At 34.4% G+C, this 14,845-nt stretch overlaps 2 protein-coding genes across 5 annotated transcripts in view; both read left to right on the top strand.

Moving 5' to 3' along the window:
- Positions 1-7,418, top strand: part of LOC142348143 (uncharacterized) — a 55,435-nt gene extending 48,017 nt beyond the window's left edge. For 3 of the 4 annotated variants that reach the window (XM_075399352.1, XM_075399349.1, XM_075399350.1), the window contains 7 exons: positions 424-577; positions 968-1,291; positions 1,668-1,837; positions 3,256-3,392; positions 6,209-6,347; positions 6,800-6,857; positions 7,205-7,418. In XM_075399352.1, the coding sequence (XP_075255467.1) occupies positions 424-577; positions 968-1,291; positions 1,668-1,837; positions 3,256-3,392; positions 6,209-6,347; positions 6,800-6,857; positions 7,205-7,295 (1,073 nt within the window). In that variant the 3' untranslated portion in view covers positions 7,296-7,418. The remainder of the gene's footprint in view (positions 1-423; positions 578-967; positions 1,292-1,667; positions 1,838-3,255; positions 3,393-6,208; positions 6,348-6,799; positions 6,858-7,204) is intronic. The other variant, XM_075399351.1, reaches the window with a different exon arrangement.
- Positions 7,419-12,528: 5,110 nt separating this feature from the next.
- Positions 12,529-14,845, top strand: part of LOC142348142 (uncharacterized) — a 52,511-nt gene continuing 50,194 nt past the window's right edge. Inside the window, exons 1-3 of the mRNA XM_075399348.1 lie at positions 12,529-12,584; positions 12,950-12,993; positions 13,067-13,109. Of these exons, the coding sequence (XP_075255463.1) occupies positions 12,566-12,584; positions 12,950-12,993; positions 13,067-13,109 (106 nt within the window). The 5' untranslated portion in view covers positions 12,529-12,565. The remainder of the gene's footprint in view (positions 12,585-12,949; positions 12,994-13,066; positions 13,110-14,845) is intronic.

Raw genomic sequence — 14,845 nt, 5'->3', positions numbered from 1 at the left:
TGTCAGGACAACTTAACCAATTCCATTTACCCCATGTCATTATACCCAATGCCATTTTACCCAACCTGCCATTTTACTCAACGAAATTTTACCCATGCCACCTACTCAATTTACTCTTTTGCTAAATTAGAGAAAAGAGATACAATTGCTTATTTTCTCTTTTTGATCGTTTTTCCTTCATTGTCTCAAATTTTCTAATTTTTATCATTACCAGTTGTAGCAGACCCCAAAAATTTGTTCTTCAATTTTTTCATTTTATATATCCAAACATGGGCTCTTAATTACTCCTAAGCCCCTGAACTGCTTCGAAATTGATGGCACCTGATCTGAGGCATTATCACAGGCATCTGTAAAAACTTTCTGTAATGAGATAAAGTAAGTTATATCAAATCACAATTCTGCATCTTCATCTTGTGTTTAAAGGTGTTCACACGCTGCTGATGGTGGGCGAAATGGGCGAAAGTGTTCACTCATCAGTTGTGGAAGATATTAGTAGACCCGACTTAGAAAACGATGGAATTCTTCGCCCTATACTGTCTCCTAGAGGGAAAAGATTGAAGCTACAGGAACAGAACAGGTACAATATTTTTTTCCTATGCATCATTCTGCAGAAAAAATTGCAGTCACTTCTTGAAAAAAAATTGACATCCTGAAAAATAACTCCTCAGAACAAAAAGTGAGAGCAGGTTGATGTGTTTGTTTTTTCTTGTTGGTTTCAAAATTAAACATAGCAAAAGAATGATTGTGACTATGCTGTTTTTAACTATAAACCGAGTTCATTTTTTCACAATAAGTATCTTTTCAGTCGCACGAAGAAAAAACGTTTCCCAACGAGTTAGTTCTCTTTGTGATATTGATATTAAAAAGATTGGCCTTTTCCAGAAACATTTTTTTGCTCAGAAGAGCTTTACTATGGCTATCGAACTGCACAATCTTTATAGTGGAAAAAGATCTTTGAAAATTATAGTGACGATTACTCCAAAACCGAATGGATCAGTGACGTTGGCAACTCGACAACCTGGCAGGACGACTCCACGACTATCCACCAAACGAGTACAGACAATTCTGGTGTCCAGTTACACCCCGGAAACAAATACCTCAATCAGTATTCCCTCAGCCCTGTTCCAAACACTCGTCCGATTACCCATTCGGGTTTTTCGGATGCGAACAGTCGTTTAAGCGCATCGCCGTCTAATGTGAAGCCGGTGTCTTGGAACGACGGGTCTCCAGCTGCGGTTTCAAAGTCCTTCTTGACGCCAGTCAAAGCCAGACAATCGGCACAGCCTGACAGGGATCTGTTTAATTGATTATAATTCATTAGTAAATGATAACTTTAGTTCTGTATCTATTTTCGCGCAAAAGGTACTTAGCTTAATCAGTATATCGCCAAAAAAAATAACAAAACCAGACTACAGGGAGCCCTGATCGAGGTGGTCTTTGGGCTTATTTTTAACGCAGGGCTTTTTTGAACGCAGAAAGGGGGCATGGTGACTTCAAAAATACACAGCTAGAGAATTTATAATTCTAAATCAATATTGAGTCAAGGACCTGGACAGCTCTTTACGTTATTCTCTCTTTTTAAACCAAAACCTAAGTTTTAAATTTAAAATGAAACGTAGATTTTTGGAAAATTATTACGTCAAACAGATCATCTTTCGCGTCTCCAGATCTGTGAGAGACGACTTGGAGTCGTGCCTGGGTTCTGCCATGTTTGAGCCAAGTGCGACTGTTGTTAATGATTCTACCTTTTCACCAGTAGGAGCTGACACAAGAAGCCGCACCTCTGACTCAAAAGCGCCAGAGAAGAAGGGAGAGATGCCTCTTTTTCCACATTCAGGCAAGAGTACAAACGGCACTTTTGTCAAAATGAAACTATTATTCTGAAATTTTTCTTTTTTTTAAACTATTTCACCCTTTTCCTTCAATATCGACTTTGACTCTGCGTCTGGACTTGACCAGAAATTTTACTTCTGGAATATAGCGGATCTCATTTTTTGATATGGACTTTACCTCGACCCAATTGTCTGCTTCTAGACTATTCCTTGAAACAAACCTTACTTCTGGCACTTCTTTGGACTCAAAATAACCAGGTTGGAGTTTAACTCGAATCAGACTGGAATGTTCTGTTCTACTTTTGCTTTACTCAAAAAATTGAATAACAAAAAATGGGTCGAGCTATTGTCAAATAATGAGTCAAGCAAAAATCTTTTCATGAGTTTGCATTTCGGTGGCAAAAATAACGCATTTTTAATGCTCGCTCCTTTGTATAAAGAAGGCAGCATGCAAGCTACGTCACTTTTGCACTAATTTATCAAAAAATGCATTGTTTTTTTTTAAATGCATTTTGACAATTGATAAATTGATGAAATTGATATTTTTTGTATCAAAACCGATGAATCAAAATTTTAGAAGGAAAAACAGCTGAATAACGCCGCATTTTCAAAATGGCTGGTGGGAATAAAACCACTACAATTTAACTACGTAATTTCTGTCAATCAACTTATGTGGCAATATAGTCCAGCTGCAATAACTGCTTTAGTTTTAGAACCGCAATAGTTCTTTTAACAGGCCTGCAACCTTGTTTTAAGTTGGACTGCAGTGGTGCAATGCTATGTAGTTTTACTCCGTGGCTGATTCCGTGTGTAAAGAAGCAGAGGAAAATTATTTTAAAGGAAGACTTATGAAAAGACTATTGCTTGACCCATGAAAAGTCCATGCTTGGCCGATGATTTTTCTTGGGCTGGATTTTTAAAAAGCTATTTCGCGACCAATTAAAAGGCCAAGGTCGACACAATGTGCGAATGAAAAGACTTTGCTTGTCCCAAAAATCCTGTGAAAGGATTTTTACTCGACCCATGAAGAGACCGTGCTCGACCCAAAATGCATATGAAGAGACCACACCTAAATTCAAAATGCCTATGAAAAGAATTTTACTCGACCTATGGGAAAACTTTTGCTCGACTTTAAAGTGCTAGACTGTGTAATTTTGGAGCTGACTTCAACACGAATTGACGAAGTTGACTTCATCAGACAGATAAAATCATAACCATAACGTGGTACAAATTGTTTTGTGGAGACCCTGGCCATGTAATTTTAGAGCCGTCATTTTTGCTGCATAGACCAGAGCTTTTTCAAAAAGCGTAAAGAGGATAAAGACGTTTTATTTCTTGACTGGGTTTCGACAGGGGGAGGGTCATTTTAACAAGAGCTTTCCAATTTCCGCGATAATGATGAGACATTGAGCTGATATTTCAGATGGTGAAAAGTCTTGGAGTGGCCAAGGTCCTCCCAGTTACACTGACAAAGACAACGAACAAAGGGAAAATTGTGAGTCACTTTATGGCACCCTTGGAGCTAAAACTAGTCTGGACAGAGGTCAAACACTGCCACAGGTTGAAACTACTTCTTTCTTATGAGATATAGAAAATTTCATTACATCCGGGATTTATATTTTTAGACAGAAATAAACGGGAAAAGAAAGGAAAAGGTGGAGTTTTAATATTTTTATACTGTTGGTTCTTCGCTTAACAAAAGTGGAAGGAGTGAAATTTAAAAATTGAATTTTGGGTTAGAAATGTGTAACAAAAACTGGAATTGAGAGACTTTAACACATTCCCACTCCGTCGCGAACTCACGCCTCTAAAACTTTCCTTGTCCATAACGTCGCCAATGTCCGAAAAAACGAATTTCGTCAGAGGCATACATTTTGTCACCATTATTCACGGATGAGCATGTAATTTCACAAATTTTTATCATGTAATTAGCCTACAGCTTTGTTGACAGAATTTTTTAAAATAATTATATAAGCAATAAGTCAAAGGCTTGTTTGTTCTCTTGAACAGTTATACGGGTAATCGCTAAGCTGCTAATTGACTTCTCAATCCACAATAAGTATCGAGAGAAACATTTCTGAAATTAATCACCATTTAGGCTTTCTTTCGTTTCGTCCTAATTGACACTATCTTAGCTATGTGGAAAAGTGTTATGAGTAAAAAAAAAATGGGGAAAAATTATTGACTTATGGAAGTAACCAACCGTACAGAGCGCCAAATAATATTACTGGGCAAGTCTAATTGAAAGTGTAGGTGATTGAGAGCTATGATCATGACACATTTTAGACTTTTCAGTCTAGTGCAAGTCATGGCTCAGACTTGGCAAGCTCTATTCCAAGTCATGGCTAAGACTGTGCAAGTCTTAAACCAAATGCAGTCCAAGACTTGGTGAGTCCTTACCCAAGTCATGGCAAAGAGTTGGCAAACCTAAATCCAAGTCTTGACAGTCAAAAGAAATTCCAAGGGACCGAAAACGTTAAGATAGCTGGATAAAGGCCACAAAAACCGTCAGAAAGTCAGAAAAACGTCAAAGATAACTTCCAAAATAGCCGAAAAACATAAAACAGTCCAAAAAACGTTTAAAATAGCCGAGATGTTAAACAAATTTGGCTAATTATTAGGTCAATTGGGGGTGACAAATATTGGACAGGTGAGGCCCCAGGTGTAACTATATAATTGTTGTCAGGTGTAGCAGTTAAAAGCTAACGGTGTTACCACGTTTTACCATTTATCAAAAATTGTCCCAAACGGCTGAAGAACGGCTGAAAACGGCTCGAAAACACCTGAAAAACCCTTAAATTGGCAAAATCTTGGCCAAATAGACCCCAGAGTTCTAAAGTACTGTTTGCTATGACGTCAGCATAATTTTATAGCGCCTGACAAAGTGCACACTTTCTCTCGATTCTGTAGTTGTGAAGTGGTCTGCCTCTTTTTTAAGGGTGGATTATGGGTGAATAGTAGGCCCGAGATATTAACTAGCTGAAAACAGGACAGTCATTTTTTCCGCGAGAATAATTTCAATTTTCCTGTAATCCATGCTATTGCTAGATTTTTTTCTTTAATAAATTGCGAGTTGAATTAAGTTTAGACAAACATAGAAATCTAATATACTGTGCCTATGATTCTAGGAAACAGATATTTTTCAGTATATCCATACTCTACTCCTGTTCCAGTCTCTTAAAATAAATCACATTTTTCAATGAAAATGTACAACAAGGATATGTCCAAAAGATTTAAGTATGTTTTAATTAAAAATAATCCATTTCGTTTGAGCTGTTAATCAATTATCTAATTCTTGGAACTTACTCTAGTAGTAAATAAGTTTCGATCTGCGTTTTTTGAACTGAATAAAAAATATTTTTGTATGGCTGTGGTTTTCACTTGCTTGCTTCTCAAAGATATTGTCTTTTCTATCAAACCAAAATTTCATTAGCTTGCTTCATATTTCGTTTTATTATGTAAAAATTCTTGATCCTTAGCTATTTTGGTTGAGCCACTACAGTGACAGCTGAACAAATTTTTTCCGGCAAAATTTTGTAAAGTTGAGGTGATAATGATTTGTTTTGAATTAGATGCAGGTTTCAACCAGCAAAATAAATTGGAGGTTTCTTAATTTTCCACTTTTTGAGAACCACTTTGCGGTAATCAGAAATAGTAAATTTACTTAATAGTAAATATTTAAAATTAGTTAATTGTTAATAGTAAATAGTAAACCTCAGAGCTGAGATGACAATTTCAGATTAGTGCTATCCATTTCTTTCTAAATCAAAATATGGGCAGGGCACGCTAGTTTACAGAGTCCACATAACCTAACTTTTTATTATATAATATGAGTGAAATTATGTCAAAAATTTTGGTTTGTTAAAAACAATTAATGGTACAACTATTGGATATAAAGTTCAGGAAATTACTATTATCTCTCATATGAAGAAAACTACACCTAGTTTTAGTGTTTTTATCAATGTAGTTTTGAGTCCCTAAAAATGCACTAGAAGTCTAGTTAAATGAGCATGAAAATTTGGAGCATGTTAAAAGGTTCTACCTTTTGAGCTCTAATTTTATCTTTAAAACCTCCCAGCACCAACTGTTTAAGGTGACTAAACTTTGCGATCAAGGCCATGAAGTGAGGAAATTGAATTGAGACTTTTTTTTAACTCGACAGCATCCAGTTCTTTGTTAAAATTTAAGTTGTTACTTCTTCACACACGCATAAAAATTTAATCCTGAATCCTGGGTTGTAAAAAATGTCTATGGTAATGATTAATTGCTACAATGTAGACATCTAATTTTCGTCATAACTTCAAACAAAATGTCAGCTGTAATTGAGATTTTGCAGAAACATAATTAAAAATAAAACTAATATCCGTTTTATCAAGGTGGAGGCGGGGACTGAGTCACGAACCCAAGCCACCGGAAAGCCCCATTCCTCGATGCAAACAGGACAGCAGGTTGAGCTGAGAATACAGAAAGAGGATACAGACCAGGATGACGATGCTAAGTCATACAGCTCAAGTAGTAAGTAAGTACAACTCATGGGCCATTATTGATTGCTATCTACGATGCTAAAATGACTCTAAAATGAATTTGAGGAAATGTAGCTTAATGTGTAGAATTTTAGCCTTTATGGTACTTTTAAGTTATTTAGATCTGAGATTGGCAAACCTGACTGCACATCGACCTTTAGCAGAGCAGTGAATTTTAAGATATGCTCATCTCAGACCTGAAATATCCATGGTGGCTTCCCCCATTATTTTGTTAACCCAAGCATGTTCACACCTGGCATTGAAACCCAAAATTTTGTTTAGGGGTTGAGTGAAACAGATCTCATTTCAGCCCCTTTGGAGAACAATCCTTAATATTGGATGATGAGTTTTCGTCTGAAGTTCGGCTGCATTTCAAAAAGAGAAATTTACGCCTTTTCTGATGTAATTTGTGTTTCTTCTCTCATGTAAATTTGTTTGCTTCAGGTAGACCTGCAGTTCATATAAGAGTTGCTCGTTTCGTCATCATTGTACAAAACAGAAGGTATTCTTGTCTCTGAGCTATGTTGGCCCTGCTATGTTAGCAGACTCTTATCGTTGTTTTCTGAAACTATCTTCATTTAAATATTCTCGTCTTATTCTTTCTATTATGTCTTTACTTCTTCATATAGACCATTAAAATTGCTTCACATAATTTACAGACTTACAAGAATATTTTTCAGTTTTTGCGCAATAAAGCACATATATTGCAATTTTCTCGTGTTTCGCCTCTTTGCCAAAAAATTTCCGCTGGCACATGTTTTGCTGTTTGATCACACATGAGTTATGTTTAGATTGTAAATTAAGAATTCTCACTAATTAACTGTTTCACTTGTTTATTTTCTTTTTCAGAAAATCGAGACGGAGGCTCGAAAAAGAAGAAAAAATCAAAGAAATCAAAAAGCTCCAAAGAACTGTTTCTCTAGCTGGGGATGTAAAATAGCATCATTGTATGCTCAAAGCAACCAAGTGTTAATAAATTTCTCAGAAACGTAACTTAAAATTTGTACATATATTCAGATTAATATTGCCACAAAATCGCAAGAGTAAAAATTGAAATCTTTGATTACAATATTTTGTTCACAATGAATGACCCTTCTGCGACCTCCAGTTGTGCATATTGAAATCATCATGCAAGATTCTGGCCGATTCCTGAATATAAAGGTTATCTTGTAATTTCTACCACACAAAACGGCTGTCGTGGAAATTGCGTCGGAAATAACAAAAATTATTGTTCCGACCCACTTGTGGGGGGAGGAACTGGATACTCAAATGGGTTTTTTTGTTCAGTCAATTTTGGCCGATCGATATATTCATCGTAGAGAAATGTGAGTGGTATCATTAAAAAGCTCTTCCAGCGTAAAATTCAAAATGAAGATTTTTTTGAATTTCGTTTTTTTCAAGGATTTATCGAAGATTGAAGTTTTGTGTGAACACGGGATATTTGGCATGATTTTGTTCACATTTACTGTAATTTTTCTTCAAATTAAGATATTTTTAAAAATAGTATTTCAAATTTACATTACATGCCGCAAAATGAACAAATTGTGTGTTCCTAATTGACTGAAGGCAAAAAAAATACTAGTTCTGGTCTCATAGGGATGTTCACTATCAAAAAAAATCGAATTCTGTTTGAGAGCTCTTTTTTTAGAAAACTTTTCAGTTTTTTTTGTTTTTTTTAAGTTATCTAGAGGCTAGTCACTTTTCATATTGAGGTTCCGTTATTGAAAAACTTCATTTACGGTCAAATGAAGCCCAATGAACAAAAAAATTTGTTTTCAAGGAATTGCTCATGTTTTTTTTGGCTTATTACTGAGTTTTTGTAATTTTAAATGAAAATTTGATTTTCTTTTTGAGGATTTACTAATTTTTTCTAGTCCTATGGCGCAAAATTATTGACGAAAGGGTCAATATGTTCCGTAATGAGCATTAAGTGAACATATCTAGCGCTTTGAGTGGACAGCTATTGGCTGTTAATATTTTAAGAATAATTTTTTGAATAATTTTTTTGAACTTTAATCAATCATAAACTCATTTTCGTGAACTGTAATCCAGTCTCAAAAATGACAGGACCCTCTTCCTTCCTACTCCAACCAAATTTTATCTGTTTAGCAGTTTTATCTACTAACTATTGTATATATGACCTCAGTGACACAGGATCTCATTTTTTTGTTATTTTTGTATTATTGGTCACTTTTGAACTCATATCACATTATCCAAATATTGATAAATCCCATTGGCTTAGAAAATACGCTCAGCGGATCACTGATAGAGTTTTCAGAGAAAAGCTTACGGTTTAAATGGCGTCAACAATTTCTTCTTCTCACTTTTCTACTGAACTTTTTGTTTTTACCTGTTTTTGTTGCTGTTTTCATAGTCATAAGACTTATTGCGATGCTTTGTTGATTAAATATGCAAAACAAATATACTCTTCCTCCCAACGGAGCATATCAGAGTCTTTTTTATCGTTTTCCATTGAAAGCTATTGAATTTAATGGCTGTTAAATCCTTAAAAATAATTTTTCGAATTTTTTTTTAAACATTAACCAATCTTAATTTTTTTTCGTAAACTGTTAGTCAGTCTCAGTGTTGGGAGGACCCCATTTTTTGCCACTGCATAGAAAATTAATCTGGTTTTTCGGTTTTATCTTCTACCTAATAATTTTTAGACTTCAATGCCACGGGTTTTCAAAAATTTTTAATTTTTGGACAATTTTTCTTTTTTTGGTTCCTTTTGAAATCCTATCACATTATCCTAAAACTAATAGTTCCCAGTGGTTTAGAGAAGACGTTTAATGGATCATAGATAAAGTTTTCAGAGTAGAGCTTATGATTTTTTTTTATTCGACACTTACTTCAGGCACTTTTCTACTGAATTTTTTGTTTTTGTCTATATTTTTTGTTGTTTCATAGTTAAGGACGTGTTGTAATGGTTTATTGATGAGGTATGAAAAGCAAACAACATTGCGTCCCATCAATTTTGCGTATTCACTGGCTTCCGTTGAAAGCTATTGAATTTTATGGCATTGATACTACGAGTTTTTCCAAAAATTTCGTGGTTGTAATGTATTTGTTCATATTTGGTGATTTTTTGAAGTTATATTGTTAAAGAAGAAGAATCTCATTGCTGTTTGAAAAAATTATCTGAAATTAGAAATGTTTTTTTTTTAAAAAACTCACTTTGTAATGCCTTCGACATTTTTCTCTTTTTTTTTCTTGAGTTTGATGTTTTTTCTTGTTTTTTGTTCTTTAAGTAGCCGTAAATTGCTGAACGGTCGCTTAAGCTGGTAATTGAAAATTAGATGAATGATGTTACCCAAAACATTCAGTCTATAGCGAATAACCTTAAAGTTTATGATACATTTTTTATTTTTCAGTTTTTGTTGTTCACTTCTTCAACTTGTAACTTTACTTTCTTTATTGAGAGGTTCCTTCCAATTTCTTGTATTTCAAAAAATAACATATCTACTTATTTGATTTGTCACTGAGGATTTGTTTGTTGGACATTATGCGTTTTTTAAAAACTTTTTTGAGTGGTCAGTTTTGTATTTCTTTTTCTCTTCTTTCAACACAATCGCGTAATAACAGATCACAATGGTTCTCAAATGTGGCCCAGGTAAACTTAGTAAATATCTCAGTATGAATCCTTTAGCTGAAATAGTAGAAATAGCCATTGATTTAAAAGTACATGATATTCAGGTAATAGCTAATGATTTTAATGGTATCAATAATTTGTGTTTTCGCAAATCGTTTGTAATTTTTTGAGTTTTTTCGCATCTTTGGTCCGCTTCTATGGCTTAGTTTAACCAAAGCTAGGTCCTTTTGGTTTTGTAATAACTTTTTAGTACTTTGTTAAGTCTTAATTAATTAAAAACTAATGCTTTTTAAGAATTTTGAAATTTTTGGTTTAAAAAATATTGATTAATTTTTGAATTTCGCCTCATTATTCGTTCTCTTTGTCGACTTGTTACCTAGTCTCATTAAGAAAAATTTCCATCTGCTGTATAGTTAGGAAAAAGTAAATTCGATTAGTTAATGTTTTATCTGACTGCATTTTGACGGCGTTACTAGGTGATTTTAAATTTTGATATTCAGTTTTTGCCGTGAAATTTTTGTTTTTGCTAATTTTGTTCTTTAATAAGACATGGATGTAATTCAGTTAGTGGTTACCTTGTGTAACGATTTTTTTAAACTCAAATATCTATTTTTGTTATATCGTCATTTGGTTGACAATTAATTAAAGAATGTTGATAAGCTCGGGTCGGAACATCATGTGCGAACGCACATTAACGAGCCTCCTTGTTATCTTGAAAGTTCAAGGAAAATGTGCAGGATTCTTTTAAAGATGACAGAGTTCATTCGATTGAATTGTCTTTTGATTCCCTCAAGTTGAGTTTCTATGTCTCAATCTATTCAAAAAACAATATTTTTTGAGGTGGATTGAAGAAGAGTTGAATAAAATTGATTTACAAAGATTCAGAAAAGGTAAAAGGGTTTTTTCTAGAGATATCTGACCAAAGTCAAGTAGACATAAGGATTTTTTCACTTGAAAAATCCAAAAAAAACAAATGAGAGAATCGGAATACAAAAGAAGCAAAGGAAAAAATGCCTCAGCAAATCAACTTTGTCTGTTTTTTTTTTAGTCTAGCATAGGGTTGATCCTGTCATTATAAATGAAAACTAAACGAGAAGAACAAAGTTGATATAATATTATAATGCGTAACAACAGTAGCTTCATAGCAACGCAATTATTTTGGGAACTTAATTTTTTTCACGGCAATAAAAATAGGGTATTGCATATCATCATACAACTTAACGGAAATTCGCGGTACCTATGTTCAATTTACCGCCAAATAGAATGACAAAAGGCAAATACTTCAAAAAATTGGGAACATTGGAAAATAGCTGTTGATAGAGAGTTTATTCAAACCCCCACGGGTCGCCGTTTCTTGCATTGCAATTCAACAACTTGCCAAATTGACAGAAAAGAAAGAAAACCTGATTGGTAACTATTTGCATAAAAAACTTCATGCCAGTTTTGAAGTTTGAAATAATTATAGTTCTTAAGTAAAGTAAGTGTGAAACAATGACAAATAATGACTTCGGCTGATGGCAACACTTTTTCGTGAACAATAGTTACAAAAAAATAGGTTCTGTGATTACTATATTGCCAAGCAATTATTTTCTGCTCGATTTTTTCAATTTAGCATAATTTTTATGCCAATGATGTACTCGTGTTTATTGGTTTCTTTTCGCACTTTTTTGAAAATCTATAGAAAACACTTGAATACACTTGAGTGCGTATGATTCGAGGCCAAACTGTTCTCATTTTGCCATGTGTACTCTCAATTTAAAGAATTGTTTTTGATCACAATTCTGTTTCAAAATTGGGTTTTCGAAGTTGCTAGCAAAAAAATGCGCTAAAATCTGCTATCATTTGTTTTCCTTTAATACAGTTAGTAAAAATGTTCTTTATTTATTAACTTTCTAAGACTATTGCATTTTATGCCCTCCGTGTGAACGGGATTGTTAACAAGTTTTAAATCAGACTGTCATCATTTTTGCTCCGAGTATTCAATAATTTTTATTTTTCGGTTAATTTGTACTGATTACAACTGGTTAAAAAAACAAATATCATATGATTTTTATTGTTTTTTCTGTAAGTTTTCTGTAAGTTTCTTGCATTGATACAAAATCTTTAATTAAAGCAAAACATTAATTGGATGTTAGCAAATTTGGCAAAAAGCCAAACAACTATTCTGAAAATTAAAAAACAAAACAATGGAAAATTTTCCATGAGGTGGAGGGGCACTTGCAAATTATAGAGTGCGCTTGTGAGAGGCAATTTTTGTGCACGCACCCACAAAACTGGAAAACCAATTATCTAAAAGTTTCAAGAACAAAAAAAACAGTGGCAGCTGAAATCAATTAGATCAAATTGAAACCGGCTCCATTAATGACACACAGACATCAGAGATCCGTAAAACGAGTGCAGGTGGTATTGGGTTGACTCGCATTCACCGAAATCACCAACCGTATGAACAAAAACAACAACAAACATTTGTTGCCAGAATGTCAAAACATCGCTCTCACATAATGGTGAATATTACACGTTTATGTTTCATTTGATATTGCTCAAATTGCATTCAAAAACCTTCAAATTGGTTTAATTTTAACCTCGCGTGCAAAAATTTTTGCAGAAGACGTCCAAATATGCCGAAGCTCAAAAGAGGTATGCTTTTTTTAGTTAATTTGGCACACTTTTGCCTCAAAAAAAGTCGTTTATGACTAAAATTTTCCAAACATCTTACGCTGCACTATCATGTTCCAAAGTCCGCTAAAGATGCGCTTAGGATAAGCACCATTTTCATCTTTAACAAATAATAGTTAAACGCTCGCTATTTCAGGCAGCTGTTTACTTGTTGAAAAAAAAAAACAAAACGTTTTTTCATAAGATAACTATGCTAAATCACATTATAGAGAAGACGCAAACTTCACTCGCTTCGAAACTGTTTTTAATTTGTTAATAATTATTTATGAATGAATTATGAATAATTTATATAACTATTAAAGTTACTGATTATGATGACTGTTTAGGTTTCATGGAGAAATCCATGTCTCTTGATGAGCAAGCAAGTCAGGTAACCGTTTTCTTCATCAATAACCTGATCAAAAACATTCCTAATGGTTATTTAAAAGCTGTTGTGATTTTAGATTGTTCTGATGCCCATCATCAAACAAATCAAACCGCAAATTGGTGAGTTTGGCTTCACTTTGACACCATCAAAAACAAAAAATTGGATCTAGGACAATCGCGCCGAAGCTTTGGTTTAATGTAACCATTTAACTCACTAAAAGTGTTTTTTTGCGACGTTTTTTACGGCATATTGCAGGCCGATCCTATTGGTTATCACGGAGAAAGCATTCGCCTTGAGGCACATTAATTACCCGTGCTTTGTCCTCTACGAAGATGTTGTTCTCTAGCGTCGTTCGTCGTTCGTTCTGTGTCCAATGTTTGGTGCCAACCTTTAAAAGCAGTTCTCGTAACTGTTTACCAGGAGGGTTTCTAATAATTTTATGCAATCCCTACCTGTGTTACTTAGCCTTAGCGAACTAAAAGGTTTATCCGTACAAGTTCTCGAAATTAGACTTAAAATTTTAGAACCTTTTGAATTACTCAAGTGACAGATCTAGACAAAAAGAAAAAAACAGCAACACGTGCGTGCTAACTGTCGGCGCGATTAAAGGCGCTAAGAAACAAAATCATAATATCTTTATTTGTCAAAAAAACGCGAAAGTATTTGGCATAGTAGTATCCCAAGAAGAATGATGCAAAAAGCAAACGGATAAGTAGCAGTAAACATAGATTTACCTTTGTTGGCAGGTCTATTTCTAAGTGTAAATTCGCTCACCAATAACAACTCATTCGTTCCCGAAACTGCGAATAATAAGGCTATGAAAACCAAATTGAAACTTTTTTCATATTACAATTCATGAGGAATCGTTTTTTATATTTCTCAGCAGTAAGACCTATAGCGCACTTTGAACAAAAAATGCGCACTTGCTCTCTTCTAATACTCACATAAATCTAAATTCTAGAAAAAAAGTATATAGTTCATTAACTCGCTAACATCCATAGTCCCAAAGAAAATCTTGGGGATCAGGACAGCAGTTTACCAGCAAAGGAAATAGGGATCATGATGACGAGAAGGCAACAGCAGAGCGTGCTACGCAACGAAAACAGTAACATAGTAACCGAGAGGGTAGTAAACCCGAGGGTAGATTATTCAAAATAGGTCACCGCTCTTCATGTGCTGCTAGCCGGGCGTCTGCCACTTTATTCAATTGTTCCGAATAGGCAATTACTCCACGAGTCAAATCAACGCGACGCAATTTCATTGGGGTCCGAATGCACCAAAGGGTTGCGATTACCGTAACCGAACTCGTCGAAACCCACAACTGACAGAATTGTGGTTGATAGTTACTGTCGTACGCAGATGAGATTGCGTACTTGATCTTGAGTCGCGAGTTAGGTTTATGTTTTATGTCCTAATTGCGCGGCGAGTGCGCTTTACATAATTTCTAAGTGAATCCGCTTAGCGAATCGCTTGGTGACTATTCGTCTACTTTACTCGAGTCGTAAAGACAGTTAATGAAGAATAAGTTAAATTGAGCAACTGTACGCGAAGTGCAAAACTAAGAGAATGAAAATTAAGGCAACTGGTATTCCAGAAGTCATAACAAACGTGAACAATAATTTCCCGCTATGGGAAATGGGAACAACAGACTAGCATGTGAAATAACGTTGACTTGTACACATGCCCCTCAGGAATAAGTACACTAAACAAATTAAGTACATCGTATAATAAATTTACTGCACTGAATTAATTTATGATGTATGACATTTCTCCCGCTTCAATGAAAATTAAAATTGCACAAAATAAAATTTTAATAACAATATGAATAATATTAATACTTATTCACCGGTTAAAT

The sequence above is a fragment of the Convolutriloba macropyga genome, chromosome 10 (assembly GCF_964194025.1).
Source record: "Convolutriloba macropyga chromosome 10, txConMacr16.3, whole genome shotgun sequence".
In the NCBI taxonomy this organism is placed as follows: domain Eukaryota; kingdom Metazoa; phylum Xenacoelomorpha; order Acoela; family Convolutidae; genus Convolutriloba; species Convolutriloba macropyga.
This window is presented reverse-complemented; position numbering and strand designations above follow the sequence as displayed.